Source organism: Antechinus flavipes, chromosome 4 (genome assembly GCF_016432865.1).
Source record: "Antechinus flavipes isolate AdamAnt ecotype Samford, QLD, Australia chromosome 4, AdamAnt_v2, whole genome shotgun sequence".
In the NCBI taxonomy this organism is placed as follows: Eukaryota; Metazoa; Chordata; class Mammalia; order Dasyuromorphia; family Dasyuridae; genus Antechinus; species Antechinus flavipes.
Genome location: NC_067401.1, coordinates 301,971,570 through 301,997,957, shown reverse-complemented (window position 1 = coordinate 301,997,957; position 26,388 = coordinate 301,971,570). Strand labels below are relative to the sequence as shown.

At 31.6% G+C, this 26,388-nt stretch overlaps 1 protein-coding gene across 1 annotated transcript in view; it reads left to right on the top strand.

Annotated features, from left to right (window-relative positions):
* Window positions 1-22,397, top strand: part of TBC1D32 (TBC1 domain family member 32) — a 180,506-nt gene extending 158,109 nt beyond the window's left edge. The window contains exon 34 of the mRNA XM_051997642.1: window positions 17,984-22,397. Within this exon, the coding sequence (XP_051853602.1) occupies window positions 17,984-18,103 (120 nt within the window). The 3' untranslated portion in view covers window positions 18,104-22,397. The remainder of the gene's footprint in view (window positions 1-17,983) is intronic.
* Window positions 22,398-26,388: the final 3,991 nt, after the last annotated feature.

Genomic DNA, 26,388 nt, shown 5'->3' with positions numbered 1-26,388 from the left:
TCCACAGTGGACAAGTTAGAAACCATTATTCTAGGTTGCTATATACAAAACCAGAAAAACACTTTTTTACTTTGGCTAATTTGGGAATCAGTGATACTATTATTAGAGACTGGTAAGTAGGGATGGAGACAGAATTGTAGAATACAGATAATACTCAGCCAAAGTCTTGGACCATTCTTCTCCAAACAACTTTAAAATAACACTTCTAATTCTAGAGTGGCAGAACCAACAAAAGATCAATGTGAATATTCTTGTAGTCCAAGGAAACAAGAGGGAAGGAAAAATAGGTGACAGGGGGGTGAAGATTGACCAAGAGAGCACATAGATCCAACTCCAGAGGTGGGACTAAGTGGTGGTGATAGAAGCAACAGCAGTTTTGGGGAGTTTTCAAGTTAGAGATAATCATGGGACCTGGAAAATGGTTAGAAAGAGATGGTGAGACCCTGTACTAACACTGGATTCAGGACCAGCTGGTATTTGGTAACTCCTCTGCCTTTACCTACTTCTTTATCACAGTTCAAGGGCAGAGAAGAGCACTTTTTATCCAGAGGGAACAGGGATATTAGAATCCATATTACTTTGAATCAGAAGAAATCATAATATTTCAGGAATAGTGCTACTTGTAATCCCAAAGAAGTAGTAACTCTGAGGAGCATTGTTAATTGAAATCCCAAAAGATCAGCACTTCTTAAAGGACCTCATTAAGAACCAGAGAGCAGACCAGGAAAGCAGTAAGCACATTTCTCACCAGATCACACAATTTTTGAAGTACCAAAAACTCCCAGACTTCTAGAACTATGAAACTAGTGCAAAAAAAAAAAAAAAAAAAAAAAAAAAGCCCAAAGCTTAGGACAGTGCATTTTCTCTCTCTTCCTACATGCCCACATTGAGAACAAAATCCGACTTTATCATAAATTTCAAAGTCAATAAATGAGCAAATAACAAAAATGAGAACAGACCATAAAAAGCTACTGTGGAAACAGGGAAGATCAAGATATACACTCTGAAGAGAATAATGTCAAATTAGCCACAAGTAAAGCCCAGCAAAGAAAACAATATGAAATGGACACAATCCTAACAAGAATTCTTGGAAGAGCCAAAAACTTCTTTGCAGAATAAAATAAGAGGGGTAGCGAAGTGGCACAGTGGACAGAGACACTGGAGATAGATGTGATCTTAGACAAGTCCCTTAAGTCCAATTGCCTCATGCCAAAAAAAAAAAAAAAAAAAAAAAAAAAAAAAAAATTAGAAGGGTCTTAGAAAAACGGGGTAAAGAAATAAGACCAAAGGAAGAAAATTAAGAAAATACAGTTAAAAACTTGGTAAGCAACAACAACAACAAAAACCTAAGAAAATAATATCTCAAAAAATAGAATTGACAAAATGAAAAAGATATAAAAGCTCACTGAAGAAAATAATTCCTTAAAAATTATATTGGACACCTGAAGCTAATAATTCCATGAGACATCAAGAAACAATGAAAAAAAGTGAAAAGAATGGAAAAAATAGATGTGAAATTGTTTATTAAAAAAAATGAACTAGGAAATAGATTGAGAAATAATTTGAAAATTATTGAACTACCAGAAAGCCATGATTAAAAAAAAAAAAAACCCTAAACATCATATTTCAAGAAATTTTCAAACTGCCTGAGTATCCTAGAACCATAGAGTAATACAAATTGAAAGAATCCACTGATTAACACCTGAAAGAAAAGTAATGACTTCCAGAAATATTACAGCAAAATTTCAGAATTTACAGGTTAAAAACCTCAAAAACAAATAAATTTTTAAAAAAAGATGTAAATATTACAGTCCGTCAAAAAAAAACCCATTCAAATATTGTGGAGTCATAGTCAAGATGATCAAGATTTAGCAGTTACCATGTTAAAGGAACAGAGAGTTTTGAATAAGATAATCTGGAAGACAGAGGAGGTAGATTTATAACCAAGAATAATCTACCCAGCAAAACAGTATAATTGTTCAAAGAGAAAAATATATTTCTAATAACATAGAGAACTTTCAAGCATTCCTGATAAAGAGACCAGTGCTAAATGGAAAATATGAGTTTGAAATGCAGGACTCAAGGTTAAAATGTTTATATTACTATATGGCAAGATAATGCATATAACTTCTAAGAACTTTATCATTGTTGGGGCAATGAGAAGGATTCTACATAGAGGGTGCAGGAATGAGTTGAATATGTTGCTATGATAGTAAAAAATATGTATGAGCAGGAAAGAAAAATGCCATGGGAGAAAATGTAAAGGAGAGAAAGAATGGGGAAAATTATCTCACATGATAGAGGTGTTCCAAGAACAATTTTTTACAGTATAGAGTAAAATGGTGGGATTTGGAGGCAGGGGCAGACAATGCAAGGGAGTCATCTAAATTGACTCAAGGAAGTAAGTGTCTCTGTGTGTGCATGCATACATACATATGCACAGTGCATGTGCACACACACACATAAGCATACATATATACATACTCATTTGGGTATAGGAATCTGTTTACCTAGTAGGGAAGTAGAAGGAGAAAGGAAATAAAAGAAAGGAAGATGGGTTGTTAAAAGGAAGGACAAATTAAAGAAGGCAATTATCAGAATCAAATTTTAGCGGAGAGACAGAAAGAGAGAAAGATAAATAGAAGAAAATAGGTAGAAGAAAATACATAATAATCATAACCATTAATATGAATGGGATAAACAAAATCAAAAAAACAGAAACAGAAGTGTGGATTAGAAACCAGAATCCAATCACTATCATTTACAAGAAACACCCTTGAAACAAAGACATATATAGAGTAAAAATAGAGGGCTGAAGCAGAATTTAATATGCTTCAATTGAAATAAAAATGGCAGGGCTGGCAATTAAGATTTTAAACAAAGAAAAAGTAGACTTAAAAAAGAGATAAATATCTTGTTAAAAGGTATCATAGACAATGAAGTAAAGTCAATAATATACATATATGCGCCAACTGGCATGGCATCCAAATAAAGGAAAAAATAAATAAATTGCATGGGGAAATAGTAAAACTATGCTAATAGTTTTTAACTTTCCCTTCTCAGAGCTAGATAAATTTAACCATAAAATAAATGAGAAGTCAAAGAGGTGAATACAATCTTAGAAAAAGCTAATTATGATAGGCCTCTAGAGAAAATTGAATGGGAATAGAAAGAAATTATTGTTCATGAGACCCTGAAATCTAAAATAGATTTAGAAAGAAATGCATTAGAACAATTGGTAGAGAAGAACAAGACATAAAGGCAATCAATCTCTTTTAAAGACTAAAATCCCACCTTAGCTTTCAAACATCTCTTCTCTCCCATCCTACCAGAAAATCTGAGCATTGAATTATACCTGTCTAATTTTTCAGATTCTCATATAAACTAATGAGGATTCAGTATAGCTTTAAAAATATATATATCTTTGAATCCATTTTTAATCTTCAATTTTGAAGTATGTGATGAGTTTTCTCAAAGATGGTGTGAAGGATTCATATTATAAATTGTAAAGCAGTTCTTATTTTTATGTCAGAGACTCCTTGAATGTAGGACCTAGTTGCTTGTAGATCACATAATTTTCAGCTTTCTTTGCTCAAATACTGGTAAAACCTCAGAACTTTTCTATTTGGCTCTTTGCTATTTGTTTTTTTCTTCAACTGAGATAGCCCCTGGATCTCAGTATCTGCTGTTGACTTACGGATAAACATTTACTTCCACTTCATGAAGTTCACAAGGCATGAAATATAACAAATTTTTTAAGATAGTGGTTCTAGTATAAGAGTCAAGAATCCCTTCCGGGTTTCCTGAATGCCCCTCAATAGGGGGTTTCTTCCTCAGTAGGGATAATATTCCTGTGAATAATTATGACCCCGGTTAAGTCATTAAAGTACAGAGCCAGGGTTTGTTTCACTTTTAATCAGACAATTTGGATTTTTTCATATTCCATTTATCTCTCTTTCTGCATATGCATTCTGGAAGTGACTTCTTCCCAGGAATGTTTACATATTCTCAAGGGCTACAAGCTCATTAGGAAACAAAAGAATATTTGATTGCCAAGATATTGTGTATGTTATCATTGAATGCATTAGAGAAGTACATCCAGAATAAGAGAGAGAGATATGCTCTGCATTTTACTGGTTAGAATACATCTGGCGTATCATGTTTTATTTTTTAAGAATAAGAGCAGCTAGGTGATGCAGTGAATAGAAGTATCTTGTCTGAAGATCAGGAACACTAATCTTCCTGAGTTCAAATCTGGCCTCAGATGATTGTTTGATTCTGGGCAAGTCACTCACTCATAGTGTTTCCTAATCTATAAAAATGAGATAGAGAAAGAAATGGGAAGTCACTCCAATATCTTTAAGAAAATCTTTAATGGTGTCACAGAGAGTTGGACATGACTGAAAGCTGAACAATAAAATTTGTTAAAAAATACTTACCACTTAAATTCTATCCAGAAGCTAATTACCAAGCTGCTGAGGAGAATTGAAACTCTGCTGTCTGAGAAATAGTTGAAGTAATTTAGTATGTTTAGCTTAAATAAGGAAATATTTAAAGAAAGAAAACATTATGGTTCTTCAGAGACTTAAGAGATAGAATTTTAGAAAACGAATTCTGCATAGAACCAGAAATCTCAATTAGAACTAATTGATGGAAGTTAGAGACATATTTTAACAGAACTTTATAACAATTAGGTATTAAAAATAGAATGTGTTTGTTTATTAGGTACTAGGTTCCACAACCCTGCAATTCTGTAATTATTGGATGTAATCATCTTGCAGAGATAATGCAACAAATAGTGGAAAGTTGAGCTCTATTGCTTTAATGTCATTTCCAACTCTATGTCAGTAACTTGGCGATTTCCTCACTACTATCCACATTCTCTGTATGCCTATATTCCCTTCATGTCATTATTTTGCAGTTTCAGCCAGGAATGGTCCCCTGCCCCTTTCTTTTAAGACTATACAAATTCTACTTCCTATCCTGACTGTTCTATCTTATACTGTGCTCTCCTTTCTCTTAATGATTATTTCTCTTACTATTTTCATTAGTCATCCTGACATTTAAGCCCACACTCTTTTGCATATGAATTTATATGCTTATTGTATAAGTGTAACTGCGGATGTCTTCCATGTGTCTTTCATGAGTCCTCTTCTCCTATATTATTTCACTTGGTGATCTCATCTTCTCTATGAATTAAATTATCTTTTCTATACAGATGATTCTCAGTTCTATATAACTTGTTCTACTCTCTCTCTTGTTTTCTAATTATACATTATTAACTGTTTGGAGATTTCAAATTGCATATTATATTAGTTCTTTTTCCTGAATCTCTTGTTCTCTCATTTCTAATTACATTTCCAAATTTATATTAATGAAAGGGGAAAGCCTATATAGATAAAATTACAGGCCACTGCAATATTATATAATAAACTTCTGTGGTCATCTTTTATTTAGATCATATATTTACATTTGGTTATTATTATCACATAATTCCTATTGCCATGGAACTTTTTCTTATAATGTATTTTATGAGCTCCAAAGTCCTGTACAAATGAAAATTATCATTATCATCAGATAGTATTTACATTGAAAAGAAGAGCACTTTGTAACCCATAAAATGTAAGTTATTATTTTTATATCTGTTAGATTGAGAGCTGCTGCTACAGTACACTTCAAGATATTGAAGATATGAAAAAAAGCATCAGATTGGTTCTAAAGTGAAATTATTTAAGGCATTGTTTTCTTATTTTAATCCTATTTAAAAATGAAAGATATGTTTTAGCAGTTTCATATATAACATGCTTCATTCACCACTACTATAGAATATCAATAATGTCAGTTCCACCTTATCGCTTTCCACTGTTCTAAGATATCAATAATGTCAGTTCTATATGTGAACTTTAGATCTTAGTCTTGAGGCATACTATCAACTTCTCTTTAAATATTGTAAATTAAGTGGCATCTACTTAAATCTAATGCCATGAAAACATCAATAGTATCATAAAACCACTTCAACTTAAATTATAGCAGATGAGATCATTACATAGATACCTGACTCAAAAATATAAGGAAAGAGCCCTTGTGTCCTAGAATTGATAAAAAATAAAACAAAGCTCAAAACACTAATGATTGAAGTATTCCCTTATCAACTTTGTAAAAGAAAAAGAAAAAAAATATTCCCTTATCAACTTTGTAAAAGAAAAAGAAAAAAAATTAGTGATCTATTCTTGGTTAAGAAAAAAAAATTATTCTCTCACCAAAAAATTTCATATTTTGAAAACTTAAAGAGCTTAATTAAAATGTTCTAACCAAAGCCTGCATATTATGGCAAAATCAGGTTATAATTATAGATAAAAAGATTAATTTCTAACCAATCAGCAAATTGTCAAGAAATTTCTTAATCTCCAGCTTCTATTATCAGTAGATGTTGACAGGGTGAAAAAAATGCAGATCAGACTGAGGAAACTATTTTCTGTATTGAATATTAACTTTTTAAAAAGTAGTCACTACTTTAAAAACAATTCTTTGGATAGGCTGATCTCATTTAGAAATAATCATAGTATAGTGGAAACTATGTTTATAAGTATTCTTTCTGTGCTAATCTCTCTTCATCCTCTACTTACTTGTTCACATTGCTGTTTTTTTGGTAAAATAAAGGGTCTGTTGGAGTCGCTTTTGTTGCTTTTACAAGTATAATATGGACTCTTTTTGAGCCTGTTTTCAAGATTGCCTTCCTTATGACAGTTAATCAGTTCAACTTTCTATTTATTTTTTCAGAACATGTTAGTGATTATTACTGACTAATCCTTGGGTTTATGGCTAGCCATATTATTTCATGCTATAGACTTCATTATTTAATGAAGCCTCTAAGGACAACCTCTTCTTTTTAACACTTCATAGGTGGTATTCTTCTCCCTCTCAGACTAGAAAGGATTTCCTTTCTCACAATAATATTTGAATCTTTAAATGCCCATTTAAATGTAGATCCCTTTACTTATTCTCTCTACAAGTTTCTAAGCTGTTTGCAACTAGAGTAGAAAATTATAGCTCCTTATAAAAACCCTTTTAAATGTGTGTTAGTGAAAATTAGGAATGCCTAAAAAAAAAGCTTTCTGCATATTCAGTTTAATTCAACAAATATTTAACTGTCTATCTTTTTGGTACAAATATTAGATTAGATACTATGGATATAAAAATAAAAATGAAATATACACTCTCTTTCAAAAAAGTCATTTTTGTTCTGTGATTTAGTATAAATATCACCTTTTTTGTTGTAGGAAAAAAACATAAGAAAAAAGACATACATAATTTTGCCTTCTCTTTGTTGTCAGTTATTACATTCCCATCAACAAAGATCCTGTCCCTTTTTTGATTCCTCTTTTTTTGTCTCAGTATTGCTTCAACTTCCACTATCATTTTTTGTCTTTAACGTCTCTATCCAGCCTTCTTTCATTATGAACTTTTAACATCCCTAACACCATGACAGAACTGTGTGATACCTTTGTTATTATCCTCTGTTGATTGGCCCTGCCTCTATCTTTTTTTAACATTTCTTTTAAAGATCTAAATTGTTGAGTGTGTTTCCTGTTTATGTACTTGGGTCTTTTCAAACAAATCCCACTTTCTCTTTTATGTTGAAATTGTTTTCTTTTGAACCTTCAAAATGTCAGCTTTTAATGTACCCTACACCTTTTCAGTCTATGGAACTTCATCTATTTTTTCCTCTGAATAGTTTGAAATTTGTTTTTCCTAAATATTGCATACATGTCAGACTATGACCAAATTTTCTGTCTTCTATCTTAAACCCCAGAATGTACTGGTTAGTTTCTCCTAAATTCTCATCCACCTCATCAACCAATTCCTCTCTATTAGTGAGAAGCAGATCAGAACAGAATTTTCCCTTGTTAGTTCCTCTTCTTTTTAAAAGATGATATATTATTACTAAGGTAGCATAAGTTATTAACTACTTCTTTTTTGACAGTGAGAAAACTCCAGCAGATGTCTGGGATTATATCATACTTCTGTATCAGTCTTTTAATACACTTATCAAATTCCTCATCTATTTTCTCTTTTTGTCCAAGTGGTCTCAAGTATACTCCAATAGCAAAATCATATCTATTTTCCTCTCTGACCTTCACTGAAATATTCTGTCATACTTTTGTCCCTTTAGTTTCTAAATTTCTTTAAATGTGTATAAATTCTTAATACATGATGAATTAAGAATTTATCCTCTTTAACCCCCTTAATAGTCCCTCTTCTTCCGATCACCCTCCATCAATTTAAATGTCCTGTTTGTTTTGAATAAGGAGTATATTTGTTGAATTTTATACTGAAGTCATGGGATTTTTCTGTATCCAGTGATACCTTTGAGATCCAATTTCTCCACTGCATTAAGATCTCTATAGCTTCTTGTTTGCTGCCTAAATGTTAGGGATTTGTGTATTGATATGGTCATTTGTTATGCTGGATCCTTTCTTGAATTTTATTTCTTGTGAATTTCTGGGTGTTAGAGCTATTCATCTTTATTTATGGTTCTTCTCTATGTTATCTCACATAAGAGATATACATACATGTTTTCTTTACCTTTAAATTTCAAAGACACAAAGTATTTAAATTCGTACAGCCTCTGTTAGATAAAATCCATTTCTGGTCATAATTTACCAACCCTTTGTTGTAAGCTGAATCCCAATACCATCTTTACATTCTGTCTTTTTCATTGCTTGCCTTGAATGAACAACAATCAGTAAAATATAACCTATGACCCTATAATATTTGATTCCTTGTCCACAACATGGTAATTTTTACCTAGACATTATCATAATTATTGGTAAAATTTCTTTAGCACTGTTATAGACTACATAGTGTGCTAAGAGCTTTATACTGCTATCTCACATGACCCTCACAATAACCTTGTGAAATAGATGCTATTATTATCCTCATTTTACTTTAAGGAAATATGGGCAAATAAAAGTTAAATGATTGACTGAAGGTCACATAGGTATTAAGTATCTAAAGCTATTTTTGGAAGACTTAGAGTCTTCCTAACAACAAATTCAGCATTATTCACTGCCTCCTACTGCTATACTTTTTAGGTTCCATATAGAAATATCAATTTTGCAATGTGGATCATAGAAATTGATGCTATCATCTTCTGTTTTGTGATGTCTTAAGACTTCTCTGTAATAATTACTTGGAAACATGCCCCAGTAAGACAACAGATCTCTCTGTTGTTATTGGATCAGGAAATAGTTGCCTAAGTACTTCTAAGCAAAGAATTACCAATTAATACTATTATTCTCTCAATTTTCTACATCTTACTAGATAATATCTCATCAGGATCTGGTTCAGGAGGTGAGGGGGATAGAATTAAAGAAATATTCTTGGATATGAGATCCTGTTTTTGGTGGCAGGGATTCAGAGGGATCCTGTGTCCCTAGAGGAGTGGAAAGGAGGGAGCTATTTTAAAAGATTAGTATCTAATTTTGATTTCCCTCTAGCAAATTTAAGCAGCATCTTGCAGTGTTGTTTTAATTTAAGCTTTTTAGTTTTGAGATCTTTTAAACCGAATTTTTCTCTGTTTAAGAAACAGCCTAAGGAAGAACCCTTAGGAATAGAGACAGAGGTGGATTGTCCCATTTTGCCACAAGTTCCAGATCTTCCCAGATTTTGTAGCACCCCATCCTCCCAGGCATCCCTGGAGAGGGACAGGTGACAGAAGTTCTTTGATTAAAGGGTTCTTCTGTTAAAATGCAGTAATTCCCAAGTTGGGCATCCCTAGCCAAAGAATTCTGCTAGAGTGTGGAACTCCCAATGGCCCAAATCTTCCTGGGTATTTGAGTGTCCCAGCTCTAGAATAGCCAACAGCAAGAAGCTTACCGTGGCAACAATTTCGGGGGTTTCCGTAAAGGGCAACCAAATGTTGAGGTGTGAGAAATGAGGGTTGAGAGAGCCTCTAACAGCAATGGGGCCGTCTGGCCAGTCATAGGCTTTGCAAAAGAATTTGCAAACCCCAATGAATACAGACGTGAGGTTTGTGGCAAAAATGGGTTAAGTACACTAAGAAAAAAGTTTTCTTAGTGAGTAAAATCCTGTTAGGATTATTTGCAAATACACAGTATTTGATTATATTGGATTTTTGGTGTACAAGTTATTCTTCATCAAATCAAATAACTTGTTTCTTTAAGAACCTTTTTTTTTTAACTTTATTTTTCTTGAGGGGTTTCTTTTGGTCTCTCTCTCACACACACACACACACACACACACACACACAACATGACTAATACGGAAATGTTTTGCATGACTATTGAAGTGTCTTCTCAATGAGTTGAGATATGGAGAAAGAATTTAGAACTCAAAAGTTTTAAAAAGGAATGTTAAATTTTTTTTACATGTAACTGCGAGGAAAAAAAATACTAAATTCAAGAAAAGAAAAGAAAAATTACTAGAAAGAAGAAAGTAGTTCAGTTTAGCAAGCCATATTAAAAATTCATTTGAATTTAGAGAGAATTTTAAACAATATATAAGGCATTTCTCTAGGCACTATTGTATAAAAACAAAAAAGCAAAATAAGACCTGCTCTCAAAGAGCGTATTGTCTAGTTGCAAATGCAATATAGAAAGTAATAGATCAGTACAAAACAATTTTAGAAGTAGGAGACATAACTAAAGTGATGAAGATAAGCTTCTTTTACAACATTAACAATTAAAGTTTGCATATCCTAGTGAAGTTATATAAATGCCTATGTAAACAGATACATATAAAATTTATTTATAAATAATTTCTATATAAATTTGTATATATGTCTGTAGAGTTAGAAACATCATTATAGATATAGATTGGCATATCTTTATCTATGGATATAAAAATAGGTTTGTTTGTTAGAGACAGATAGACTATAGACTTGGATGCCAAAGGCATGAGGCAGTTTGGTCAAAGGAAAATCTCATTGTTTAAATTTTTAAAATGTAAAAAATAAATTTTGTTCTTATGAGACAAGTCAATTAAATATCAGCCCTGTGCATAAAAAGCATTCCTATTTTACTTTCCCAGTCTTAGTAAGTTTATATTCTTGACTAAACTGATGAATTTTATACCATATTATTTTTTACTTGAAAGGAAAGGAAAGGAAAACCTGAATAATTGGTAGGATATCGAGTCTTTTTTATCTTGTTAATCTTTTATTTAGTAGAGATTTAGTATGAAGTAGCAAATAATAACTTACCTCAGAAATCAGAACATTGGGGTTTTAATTCCAGCTCTGCCACTTACTTTGTCTGGAAATTTGAACCTAATTTTCCTCATTTGTAAAATGGAGATCAATTAGACATCACAAGTTTTTTGTAAAAATAAAATGAGATAATACAAACATGTTTCAGAACTGAAAAGTGATCTTTAAATATGAGATGATAATGACATAATTTATCTTAGTTGAAAGGATGGTAAATTTAGAATCAAGAAATACCTAGGGTAAAATCCTATCTCAGATACATATTAAGTAACTGGGCAAGTCAAATCACTCTCATGCTCAGTTTCCTTATCTGTGAAAGCATCTACCTCCAAAAGTTGTTGACAGACTTTGCAAACATAAAAAGAATATATGATGATGATAATGATGTAGTCATTTCAAGAATAAAGATCTCTGATTGCTGAATGTGATGGTTAAGAATAGAAATGGGGGGAAAAAAGTATTCAAAGGAACTAACCTGTTAGAACTTGAACAAGTTGACAATTTAAACAATTATAATTAATAGTAAGAATAACATTAATATATTCAATAAAAACTTTTAGGCAAGTATTGAAAAATGTCAAATTTTTATAAATAGATTTGGAGAATTGGAATTTTTATATTTATATGTATGTGCAAACATATGTGTGCATATAGCTTATGAATCACTAAAATAATGCAAATTCTAAAAAACAATTTTAAAAAATTTAATTTTTTTCCTTTAAAAAAAGCCACTGTAGGGGCAGTTAGGTTGCTCAGTGGATAGAGGACCAGCTCTGAAGTCAGGAGGACCTGAGTTCAAATCTGGTCTCAGACACTTAACACTTCCTAGCTATGTTACCCTGAGCCAAGTCACTTAACTCCATTTGCCTCACCCGCCTCTCCCCCCCCCCCAAAAAAAAAAGCCATTGTGATTTTCTGAGTACATATTCCCTATAGTTAGTAAACTATTTTGTTTACAAAATGTACGTAAACAAAAGTAAGAGCTATAAAATCCCTAAATAGTCTTCTTTTTAAATTTAAAATGAACTTTAATTATGGAAATATTTTATTAGATTTTTTCATTTATTTTTACCTAGAGAAGTTAAGATAATAAAGTTCTATTCCAAATTCTCTTATCTCTTACTGAATTTTCATATACACCTTTAATATTTACTGCAACAATCTCTCCCTACCCTCTTCCCTAAATAGCAAAGCTTTTTTTTTTTTTTTTTAACCAGGAATGACAACTTGTACAACCTCCAAATTTATATTTTTAATGATGATAGTAGTAAGATCCTAATACATAGATAAATTAAGCAGTGGAACACTGATTATCATGGTCATTTAAATTGAATCCTTCAGCTGAAAATTGTTTCTATATCAAGTTGAAAGAAGTTCTTGCGAAGGAAGCAATGAATTATTTGGGATCGAGGCAAGAATAAAAAAAAAAAAAAAGCATTGTGTTTCTAATTAAAATTCAGTCAAATCAAGTAAATTGAAAAAGATGAGAATTAAATAATAGGTGGTCTTGTCTGAATCCAATATTATAATGAGTATATAGGGAAGAAATAAGAATTTATTAAGTGTTTACTATTGCTTAGCACTTTATAAATGTTATCTCATTTGAGCCTCACAATACAACTGTAAGGTAGGTGCTTTTTGATCCTCATTTTACAATTGAAGAAACTGAATTAGACAGAGGTGAAATGACTTGCCCAAACTCCTACAGCTGAATTTAAACTAACATCTTCTTGACTCCAGGACCAGGGCTTAATAACTTTATTGAAGAATTAAGGCAAAATGTAATAAAAAATGACTTCCCTGGTACTCAGTATTCAGTTCTTATATTTATTACATTAGAGAAAATTACTTTGTACCTGAGGTACAAGTTGCAATGAAAAATGAAATGCAAACTTCTAGGACAGGTGACTGATATGAATAAATATTACAGGACAAAAAAAAATGAGTCAATACCTACTGAGGAAGAGAACATTGTACATTCCCAAGAGAAGAATGATAATAGGATATTAATAAATATTCTAATAGAGATATTTTAATAATTAATGTTTTAATAATCATAGGAGCAAGATTCATAGCTGCTCTGAAGGAATAATTGGCAAAACAGAAAAACAAATCTGCAATGGCAGACTTCATCAAAGAAACAAGAGAAAAATAATTGATTGGGAATGCAAATACACAGAAGTAAAAGACAGTCTGGAAGCAGAGAAACAAAAAGCAATAATGTTAAAAAGAAAACAATCCATTCAAACAAGATATTAATTTAGAGGAAACAAAAGATGCCTAGCGACACCTTGAAATTATGTATCTCCCAGAAGCCTATGATAAGAAATAAAAACATCCCAAATCTTCTTAACCCAAAAGAATAAAATAAAATGTCAATCAAAAGAATTCATAGATTACTTGGGGGATTCAAAGAGGAACATGCTGCATACTCAATTGCTCTAAACTCTAAAATTTAATAATTACAAAGATAAATAACAAATTTTGCAAGTCACTAGAAGAAAATCCTTTAAATGTAAAATAAAAGAAATTTGAATAACTCAAGATTATTCTACAACTACCAGAAGACACAAGAGGAAGCAGGATGTTTTGAAAAGCAAAGGAACTTAAAATACAACCCATGGAGACATACCTGGCAAATCTGAGCTTAGTAATTAATGAAAAAGATAGATATTAAATCAAAGGGGTCATTTAAAGCATTCCTACAATAAAAAGCAGACCTGAAGGTAATTGCTTTGCAAATACTGCAGACCCCCACAAAAATGGTAAACAAATACAGAAACCAATGAAGGCACTGGCATGAAATAAAATTATCCCAGGGGAAAAAAACGGAAAACTTAAAGAAAAAGATGCTTATGGGATTAATAACATATAACAGATCAACAATTGTTATTTATTTTACTTTCTAAAAATAAATGAGGTGGCAAAGATCTGTCTGTGAGCATTTATTAAAAGCTTAATATGTGTCCAACATTGCTACAAATTGAAAAGACACTTTTTGCCCTCAAGAAGTTTGCAATCTAATGGTAGAGGACAACACATAAAACAAAATTGAAAGAATGATTAGAGGGGAAGAATGTACTGATCTGGATAAATGGAATGGGATTTTCCATTCCAAGTAGCATGGAAAAAGAATGCTGCTTAACTGAGTGGAGCCATCCAGTCAGGAGAAATCTCAGATACAGAAATAAAGGCAAAAATGGAAGACAAAATAGAAGTGATAGTGGAGGAAAGATAAATCTAAAACATGGATTGAAAGCTCCCTACCCATAAAAACCCTACCCATAGGTGAATTAATGTATATTGTGTGTATGCCTATATTGGGAAGGTCAAGAAGAAAGAAAGGAGGAATTAAACTGAAGAATGCCCATAAGAGGGGGATGGTAAGGAATATAATAGAAAAGAATATGTACTATAATCATGTCAGAGATTAACCACAAAAGGGAAGTAAACCCCTGGTTTCTCAAGAAGAAAAGAATCTATAGAAGAGATAGAAAGACAGAAAGAAAGGCTTGAAGCAAGCAGAAAGGGGAAATAATTTCAATGCTGAGAGAGGGTGCTACTGATGAACATTCTCATGGGAGAAGAGAGATATTTAATAGTGGAACAGCGGGTATAATCTTCAGATATTTGATACTTGGAGAAACTATTCACCCTGACAAGGGAATTTGCTTCTATGAGCCACTGATAGAAAAGTAGGAAAGTTTGAAGCTGAAGTGAGATTTAATGGCAAATGGGCAAATAGTTATTATGAGGGAGAGGATAGGAAACTGCACAATCAGGAACTTAAAAAATTCCTATAGTGGAGAAGTACTTCTTTACTCTATCATATGCAGGAATTAGAATTTTTAAGAATGAGACAATAGAAAAGAGAGATGGAGCTATAAACTTTTTTAAAGAAAATTTAGCTCATAATAGGTACCTTAGGAAATTCTTAGACCAAAAAAAAAGGAATAAATATAAGAACCATGAATCAAAGAACAGAAAGTCTAGAGCAGTTAAAAGGTAGGAAAATAAGGGAAAGAGTCTTTTGGGGGAAAAAAGGCAGAGAATTAAATTAAAGCTAATATACTACCAATATAAAGAAAGGAGTAAAAAGAGGAAGAGAAATTTGATTATTTAGTAGAGAAAAATGAGTTGAAGAATTAGGTAACTGGACTAAAGAAAGTAATGGGAATTAATAAATTTAACAAAACTAAGGAAAGGGGTGAAAAATGAGAAGGTAGTAGTTGAGAATTAGGGGAAGAGAGACAGTGGGAATAAAATTGTCTTAGATTAAGCTAAAATAAGTGAAGACAAATTACTATCTTTACAAAAGAAGAGAGAAGAAAATTTTAATTTGGAGTATTAAAGAGAAAAATGGAGCAAAATACAAACCTCATAACTTTAAAAATCCAATGAAGCATAAAAATAACATTGAATAGGAAAAAAAACAAAACTCCACAATATGTGGCTCATGAGAAACATAACCAAAAACCAAAGATGTACACAGAATAAAATTGAGTGGGTGAAAAAAATTATCATGCAAAAAGTCTTAAAAAACAGGACTTATATTCATTCTAAAGGACACAGCAAAAATAAAAATTCACAACATAAAAAAGATAAGGAAATTCCAAAGTGCAAAATGGAGCTATAGAAACAAACTAATATCACTATTAAGATTAAATTTTTCAAATGCCCTTTCACATAAATTGAAAAAGAGAAAAATTAAAATATTTTATAAGATCTAGGAAGCTATGCAAATAATGATAGAAAAATTTTAATGTCATACTATCAGTTTTGGAAAAACCTAACAAAAAGTAAAAAATATATATAGAATTGAATTTGAACATATATATATTATTGTATATATGTTCATATTTGTACAGTACATGTGGGTGTACATATGTGTATATGTACACAAGCACATCCTTTATAGGCCATAAAGAAATTTTTAAAAAGTAATCATTTTAGTAAGCACAAAGGACATAGAAACAAGTAGAGACTTAACAATGAAATCCCCCAAATCATAGCAACAGTTTATAATTATGTGAAAGAAATTTCTGGTTATTTTGAAAGAATAATAAAATTAATAAATATTTTCTTGATAGGACTAAAAGAAGGGAGAATTAATTTTGTCTTAGTCTGGTTTTTATATGTCTTCCTTCCACAATTGTATAAACTTCTTGAAAAGAGGTGGTTGGTCTACCTACCACAAACCTTTCTTCACTACAATGCACCCACGACTCTGCTGCCAACATGATTTTCCTAAAGTCCAGATCCAGCTATGTCACTCCCAAGCCCCCAACACACTTAGTAAATTCCATTGAATCTCTTATCATCTCCAGAATCAAATACAATATCCTTTGCTGTTCAAAGCCCTTAAAAACCTGTTCTCTCTCTCACATTTTCAGTGATGTTGGGTTTCATTCCCTGCCTTTAATTTAATTTAATAGTAGTTTCCTTTATTGATTATTTCCTACTTATATAATACAGATATATACATAGCTTTACTTTTGTATATAGTTGTTTGCATGTTGTTTCCCCTTAGTTTTCTTTGCATCTCCAGAATTTTGCAGTGCCTGGCCCTTAGTAGACACATAATAAATGCTTATTGATTATTGATTAACCAACTATAGATTCTATTCTTTTAATTTCTTGTGGTCATTAGATTTTTTTAAATTGCATTTTACAATCTATGAATATCATTTTAATCCCTCATCTTCATTTACTTAATTGCCCTATATTAGCCCCAGACCAAAATAAAATTATGTTGTGATTGTAAGTAGGATGCAACTTATTCCTACAAAGAATTGTGCAATTGTGGCATAAAGGATAGCATCAGAAAGCTGTATGAAAAGCATTTAGGATAATTAAGTGGTAAAAGCAAGGATTACTGGTAAGACAGACTTGACATTTACAGGATTTCAGGATAGATAAGGAGAAGGTCTCTAACTCATTGAATGAACCTACATAAGAGATTTTTGGAGGGGAGAGGACATGGACAAACTATATATAGCATAAAAAGATGTGAATGGTTTGTAATTTTGACCACTAGAAGGAACATCCATGTCAAGGAAATCAAAGACTCACAAAAATATAATTTAGTCTCCTGTAAAACTTTCTGCTTCTTGAAGATAGGGAACTATGTATATATTAGCAAGGGAATTGGAGTGAGGGTAATAATAATTATAAAACACTTCAGCAAAGCAATACCATGTATATGTCTAGCAGAAATTTTATGCTAATATTTTGTTTTGAGACATAATTAAATTATTTTCTTCTGTACTTCCAAGAGCTGTACTTTTTAAGAAAGATATTTATAGGGCCAATGTACTTTGTAATTTTAAGGAGAGAAATATTATCTTTAAACAATTGGTCTTCAGAATCAGTTCAAGACAAATTTGTATTGTCTATTGAATGCTGTTTGTAGGATTTGGAAATTTTAAGAGATATTTCATGGGAGATTCTTGATATAGAAAACCCAAATTATTTTATTTTAAAATGCTGCCTGATGGAGAATATTGTGTTTTCTTCACACAAAAATAAGAGATTTCCTAGTAATATAAAATACCCAATCTGTGTGTGTGTGTGTGTGTGTGTGTGTGTGTGTGTGTGTGTGTGTGAGAGAGAGAGAGAGAGAGAGAGAGAGAGAGAGAGAGAGAGAGAGAAAAGTAGATTGAATTAAATGCAGACACTTTAAATTCCTTAATAAATTTGGGATTAAATTTATTTTTCAAAGTCAGTGAATTTCTCTTTGTATTGTTTGGACAGGAGGAAGCACTTCATGGATTTCGGGTGAGTGACTATTTTGAATACATGGAAAACTTGGAGCAGAACTATAGACCCTTGCTACTGCAAGACATGAAGCGTATTCGACTGCAAAGTACATAACTTCAGAGAACTAGCATTTCAATTTCATTTTTTAGTTGTTCTTACAAGGCTACTAATTGTTTCATATTGGCATCCATAAAAATTCTTGCTTTGTGAGTGCACATATTGTAAAATCGATAATGAGGATTTTGTGACTGTAATGGTATTTTCAAGAAGGCATTATCTCAATTGATAATTTGAAATGAATTCATTTTTCTGGGCTGCTTTTCTAGGCTGGTAAATTGCTAATAGATTGCTTTAATGCCAGCCCTAGCTTACTTGTGGTCTTTATTTGTGTTTCCTGGTAGTGAATCCCAAATTATGCTACCTTATTCCAATCTGGTCTTTGCCATCTAACGGAAATATTTCTAATAAGTTTGATGATAAAAAGCATTATTGAAAATAATCATCTTGTTAGCCTGTATTTGTCCATAGAAACAAGATGGTTGTTTTCTGTATTCATGACTCATTGCAAAAGAGTCTATTCTCTACATGTGGAGGAACAAAGGGCGAGGACATCCTACTATCTCATTACCTCAATATTTTCCCAAAGTTGGTATGTGATACTTACATCTATGTATAAATTTTCATTTGAAATTCTCTATCCTTCTTCAAAATTAAATTAGTTGTTCTATCCTGATGATAATTCTATTATTATTCTTTGATATGTTTTCTTTAGAGTTTGATCTGATTTGAGTTGCATTTTAAGTAGGAAATTAAAGGATTGATTTCTAAATTAATTTAAGTGAACACATGGCTCAAAACTTGTTCTAATTTATTTTCATGTAACATAACTGTCATGTTTCTTGTTTAGGAAGAATCTTTAGAGTATAAAATAAAAGTACACATTAAATAACCATTATTTTCAATAGAACCTTCTATTTTAAAAATATGTCTAATATTAAGATCTTATTTTCAAATTTAACTTGAACATGTTCAGTTTTGCTACAGACTCTTCCATCTATCTAATCTCCCCCTTTTTAACCACTTGACCAAAAAATTGGTTTACAACAAAACATTTTTTCTTTTTTTGTACAAGAAAGAACTTGCATGAAGAACAATCTGTATATTATTCAGTTTTGTGAACTCTTGAGCATCAGGCTACCAAAATCAGGATTCCTGATGTAAATGGAAATATGACCATAATAGAAACGTTCTTCTTACAAGGCAGCAATAAAGTCTGTCATAGAAAATAGAACAAGTTAACTTCACATCCTGTACATTTTATCCATGGCTCAAATGAATTTAGCTAGAGAGTCCTCCAGATGACCTAAAACACATAGCTTTGTCTACTTTCAAATTTAATTTTCAAAACCTATTCCACAGAACCCGTAATGTAAGTTTATGGTTCCCTTTCTTCCCATTCTATTACTGAATTATTGTTGTTGGCCCTAAGAAACTTGCAGCACTTTATTTCTTTTTAAAAGCAGCTCCACAGTAATTGGAAATATAAAATGGAAAAAGAAGAAACAATAAATTAATTTTAGAATGTTCATGGCTACTTTTGATTGGAAACTGAGGTAGGATGTAACACACAAGAATTGCACTTTCAGAAAGCTGACTTCAGCTAGAGCCAGGAGACTAACTTTAATTTTCAGTGAAGAAGTAAATGAATAACTGCCTAGTGATTTGGTTAGTGGAAGGCAGTTAAAAAAATATTCTAGCTCATGTGGCAGCTATGAGTTATTTAAATTTATCAATTTCATTTGGAGAAAAAAATGAATATGACCCACCTTTTGATAAACCTTTCTTTTTCTCTTGATAATTTAGAGTTTGTAAGCCCCTGAGGGGACAAGTAGATGGTGAAGTGAATAAAGTGTTGGTCCTGAAGTCAGGAGGAACCAAGTTTTAAATATGCCTTCAGACATTTATTAGCTGTGTGACCCTGGGCAAATCACTTAAATCTGTTTGCTTCAGTTTCTTCTTCTGTAAAATAGCAAACCACTCCACTATCTTTGCCAAAAAACAAAGAAAGAAAATAAACTTAAATGGGGTCAGGAAGAGTCAGACATGACTGAAATGCTTGAATAAACAACTACAATCTCCTATAGCAAGCCAATGTATATTTCTTTCTTTTTATTTTCCTTTTTATTTTTGGCATGGAGTACTTGATACAATACTTATTTATGATTCAATGACAATAAACCATATTTTATGACATGGTATTTAATCATTGGTGAATTTTTTCATAATAACATTTACAGTTTTAAATAATTACTCTTAATTCACTTCTTGTTGATAATTATTTATATAATGAAATCAGTCAGGGAATGGATACCTGCTGGAATATCTTCAGTGTATACTTAAAAGATTGGCTAAGTATAGAGTATGTCAGATGTTTGGTTTTATATTTAATAGAAACAAAGGAAAATCTACTTTCAATAGGTCCTCACATCTCAACCTGATTACTACCAATCTGTCCATATAAATGTTTAGCTAATTAGACCAAACTAGAAAGGATTGATACTAACAAACATGGAAATATATTGCCCATAGTAATAGCAATTTAATTCTGTATTTTGAAGACAATCACATTACTAGTTATAGATAATATTAAATACAATATGTTCTTTTTCATATATACATGATTACTCTGACTCTGTGTGCTAAATCTGATTTTTATGTGAGACATCTAATAAGAAAATGACATAAAGGATAGAAACAAATATGCATATTTTTTTAAAAAGGTGAGGTCATATAACCAAAAATTAAAAGAACAGATATTTTCTTCCGGTCCCCTTAATTGAAGGAAAAAAAAAAGATTATTCACTAGAAGTCAAGGAATCGTAATTAATGACATGAGACAAGATAGGCCAACAAAGAAACACCTTTATATAAATTAACAGTGTAAAACACATCCATAAGGCTCTCATGCAGCAACCTCTCTGCCACAAGCTTCCATATTCTAATGTTCTGCACAAATCAACTCTTGGGTTTTTCTATGGGAATCGCTGAGTTTTTCCCTTCCAGCTTCATAGATGGCTGATAGACCTTACCCTTGTCCTTTCCCCAGTATCGCTTGGCATCGGGAAGAAATTGCCTATCAGATCTATGAATGGGGAAAAAATTCAAAATCAAATAAGAAATAGAAAAGACCTTAAAAAATAAAATGATACATTTTATTATATACAATTGGGTTTTGCACAAACAAATCTAAGAAAGATTAAGTGGTTAAACAATTAGTCAGAAATCTTTGCAAAAGTTTTTCTGATAAAGGCTTTATTTCCAAAATATAAAGAGTTGACCATCCATGGATAAACAGAAGTAGAGAGAACAATATTGAAATAGCACACAGGGAAAAAAAACAATAACCTTAAAGTTACTGGTAAAAAATTGCTATCTGAAGCTTTTTTCATGCAGGATTATAACCAGGGACCTGATTTCCTTCTATCTCCAAATTTCTTCTGAACTTAAACTAAGTGGATCATTAGGTAAAAGTTATAATCTTGTATTTGTCTTGGGGTTCTGTTCTATGTCCAGTGTGATAATTTGGAAAATAGCCATACAAAGCCTAGATAAATCCTCTGGGGACAATCTCTTGATTTTTTTTCCTCTCAAGAAAGACGTCTAATTCAGATTGGGGGAAGATGCAAATCAGAGACTACACACAATGCTCATGTTCTTTTGAGCATAACATGTTGAGAAAGCCCTGTGCAAGTTAAAAAGTGGACACAGGTACCAATCATCTATTCTTTGGAGCCTTGAGAATTGAGAGAACATCTTTCAAGTCAGAGGGGGAATAACTAAAATGCAGAGCAAATTAATTTAAATTCCACCATTGGCATGAAAAGTGATTTTTAAAATGTGTACACTCTCTTTGGAGCTCTATCATTATTGCTTATTTGTATAAATCAAGATTTTGTTTCCTAATTCCTGATCAGCCTAGATAATGTTATACACTAGGAAAGCAACCTGCTAGTTGTGAGCCCTTTGTTAGTTTCTGTGTCTATATTATTGTATTATCTCTGTTAAAAGTAATACTAACTTTTTTTTCCTATAGTCTTAGCCCAGAGAACAAGGGTAAAAAAAAAAAAAAGTTTTTGCCTTTGAGAAGTAATCATTGTTTTGTAATTCTAAGTTAGAAGACAGAAAAGAAACACACATGATGATGATGTCTTTTCCCTCAATTTACAGAAATTTATGAACTCATAAACTAGTTAAAAATTGAGTTTGTGACTAAAATGTAAGTTCTGTACAGTGAATTTCCAAATTGTAGTTTGAAAATTTTTTTAAATGCTAAAAATATATGTGTTTCAAGGTAATGTTTTGTAAAAATTTGTTTTAAAGAAAAATAAAAAAGGAGAAAATAAACAAATGTCTTCTGAATTTTTCAAAGTCTTCCCTTTCCCCAAATAGATTTAAGAAAACAAAAAAGAAAACTCTTGGGATTTTCAGCATGCAGGAACTAGATTGAGCAAAACCATTTCCTATATAAATTGTCAAATTTGTTTTTGTTAATCCCTGCCAGAAATCAAATGATATTTGTATGTTTTATGTCCTGGTTGGCAAATAAGAGCATTAGAATGTAAAGGTTATTGCTCTATACATATACAACTTAAGAACAAAGAAAGGGAAATTAGTTTGGGCTATATTTCTGGAATATCTATTCCAGTTGCAAATTTATATTGCACTAAGAAGGATTAGGGGAATAAAGATTGTCCTTAAGATAAAACTAGTTCAGGGACTACTTTCCTGTTGCCACCTAATACTATGGAAGTGGTAATTAGAAGAAAATATCTTGATTAATTAAAACCATCAGCAAGCATCATATGCAGTGGGCATAAACAAAAGTCATTCCCAATAAGATCAGGGGTGAAACAAGGTTGCCCACTGTTACTATAACTATTCAATATTGTATTAGAAATGTTAGCTTTGGCAATAAGAGAAAAAAGGAATTAAGAGTAGGTAATTATTATTATCATCACTCTTTGCAGATGATCTAATGGTATATGTAAGGAACCTTAAAGAATCAACTAAAAAACTACTTGAAACTCCACAACTTTAGCAAATTTTCAAGACACAAAATAAATCCATATAAATAATCAGCATTTTTATACATCACCAAAAAGTCCAGCAGCAAGAGATACAAAGAGAAACTCCACTTAAAATAATTGTTGATAGTTTAAAATATTTGGGAATCTATCTGCCAAGGGAAATTCAGAAACGATATGAACACAACTACAAAACACTTTACACACAAAGTTAGATCTAAACAATTGGAAAAATATCAAGTGCTCTTGGATAGGTTGAGCATAATGATATAATAAAAATAACAATACTACCTAAATTAATGTACTTATTTAGTTCAAGAAATCATTTTAGATCTAGAAAAAATAATAACAAAATTCATCTGGAAGAAAAAACAATCAAGAATTAAAAGGGAATTAATGAAAAAAATGCAAATGAAAGTGGTCTCACTATACTAAATCTAAAACTATACTATAAAGCACCAGTCATCAAAACCATTTGATATTGACCCAGAAATAGAGTAGTCAATCAGTGGAATAGGTTAGGTTCACAGGACAAAATAGTGAATGACTAGTAATCTAGTGTTTGACGAACCGAGTGACCCCAGATTTTGGAATAAGGATGCACTATTTGACAAAAACTGCTGGGAAAATTGGAAACTAGTATGGCAGAAAGTAGGTATTGACCCACACCTAACACCATATACCAAGATAAAGGCAAAATGGGTTCATGATTTAGACATAAAGAATAATATTAAAAACAAATTAGAAGAACATAGGATAGTTTACCTTTCAGATCTGTGGAGGAGGAAGGAATTCATGGCCAAACAAAAACCTGAGTACATTATTGAATGCAAAATGAATAATTTTGATCATATTAAGTTAAAAAAGGTTTTGTGCAAACAAAACGAATGCAGACAAGATTAGAAGGGAAGCAATAAACTGGAAAAACATTTTTGCATTCAAGGGTTCTGATAAAGGCCTCATTTCTAAAATATATAGAGGATTGACTCAAATGTATAAGAAATCAAGCCATTCTCCAATTGATAAATGATCAAAGGATATGAACAATTTTCAGATGAAGAAATTAAAACTATTTCTAGTCATATGAAAAGATGCTCTAAATCACTATTAAGCAGAAAAATTCAAATTAAGACTACTTTGATATACCACTACACACCTCTCAGATTGGCTAAGATTACAGGCAAAGATAATGATGAAAGTAGGAGAGGATGTGGGAAAACTGGGACACTGATACATAGTTGGTGGAATTGTGAATAAATCCAACCATTCTGGAGAACAACTTGGAACTACGCCCAAAGAGTTAGCAAACTGTGTATATCCTTTGATCCAGCAGTGTTTCTACTGGGCTTATATCCCAAAGAGACCTTAAAGGAGGGAAAGGGACCCATATGTGCAAAAATATTTGTGGCAGCCTTTTTGTAGTGGCTAGAAACTGGGAACTGAATGGATGCCCATCATTGGAGAATGCCTGAATAAGTTATGGTATATGAATGTAATGGAGAGAAAGTGGACATTCCCAGTAAGGTGAATATTATACTAAAAATGTTGACTTTAGCAATAAGAAAAAAAAATTAAAGGAATTAAAATAGGAAATGAATAGGTAAAACTATCACTATTTGCAGATGATATGATCCTAGAAAATCAAAAACCTACTTGAAATAATTAATAGCTTTAGCAAAGTTGTAAGGGTAAACCCACACAAATGATTAGCATTTCTATATATTACTACAAAGACCATCTGCAAGAAATAGAGAAATTCCATTTAAAATAACTGTAGGTAAAATAAAATATTTGGGTATTTACCTGCCAAGATAAAATCAGGAAGTATATGAACACAATTACAAAATACTTCTTATACAAATAAAATTAAATCTAAGCACTTGTGAACATTTTAATTGCTCATGGGTAGACTGAGCTAATATAATAAAAATAGCAATTCTACTTAAATTGGTCTACTTATTCAGTGCCACATTAATCAAACTGCCAAAAACTTTTTTTTTATAAAGTTAGAAAAAATGACAAAATTCATCTGGAAGAACAAAAGGGCAAGAATATTAGGTGAATTAATGAAAAAAAAATACAAAGAATGGTGGCCTAGCATTACCAAACTAAAACTCTAGTATAAAGCAGCAATCAAAACAATTTGGTACTGGCTAAAAAATAGAGTGGTGGATCAGTGGAATTGATTAGATAAACATGACACAATAATCAATAACTATAGTAATCTAGTATTCAATAACAACTCAAACTCCAGCTTCTGGGATAAGAATTCACTATTTCGCAAAAATTGCTGGGAAAATGGACATAAAATAATAAGCATAGACCTACATCTCACACCCCATACCAAAATAAGGTCAAAATAAGTACATGATTTGAGCATAAAGGGTGATAATATAAGCAAATTAGGAGAGCAAGGGATAATTTACCTTTGGAGAAGGGAGGAATTTATGACCAAAGAAGAAGTAGACAACATTATAAAATACAAAATGTACAACTTGGATTACATTAAATTAGAAAGGTTTTATACAAACAAAACCAACACAAGATTAAAAGGTAATTTACAAAGGTGGGGAAAATTGTTACAGTCAATATTTCTGATAAAGGTCTCATTTCTAAAATATATAAAGAACTGTGTCAAATTTACAAGAATACAAGTCATTCCTCAACTGATAAATTGTCAAAGGTGAACAGATAATTTTCAGATGAAGAAATTAAAACCACCTATAATCATATGAAAAACGTTCTAAATCACTATTGATTAGAGAAATGCAAATTAAAAGAACTCTGAGGTGCCATCTCACACCTCTCAGACAGGCTAAGATAACAGGACAAATTAGTATAAGTGTTAGAGGTTTTGTGAGAAAACTGAAAAACTAATGCATTGTTGGTGGAGTTATGAAATGATCCAACTATTGTGCAAAGCAATTTGGAACTATGTCAAATGGCTATCAAGCTGTGCTTACCAGTAGTGCCATTACTTGGTCTGTATTCCAAGGAAATAATAAAGGAGGTAAAAAGGATTTACATGTGCAAAAATATTTGTAGCAACCTTTTGTGGTAGCAAAGAATTGGAAAGGGAATAGAGACTCATCAATTGGGGAATGGCTGAACAAGTTGTGGTATACGAAGATAATGGAATTTATTGTTTTATAAAAAAATGATGAAGAAGCTGATTTTAGAAAGGCCTGGAAAGATTTGTATGAATTGATTTTAAAAGAAGCAAATAGAACCAGAAATACATTGTATACAGTAATAGCAACATTGTGCAATGATTAACTGTGAAAGAATTGATTTTTCTCATTGGTTCAGTGATCT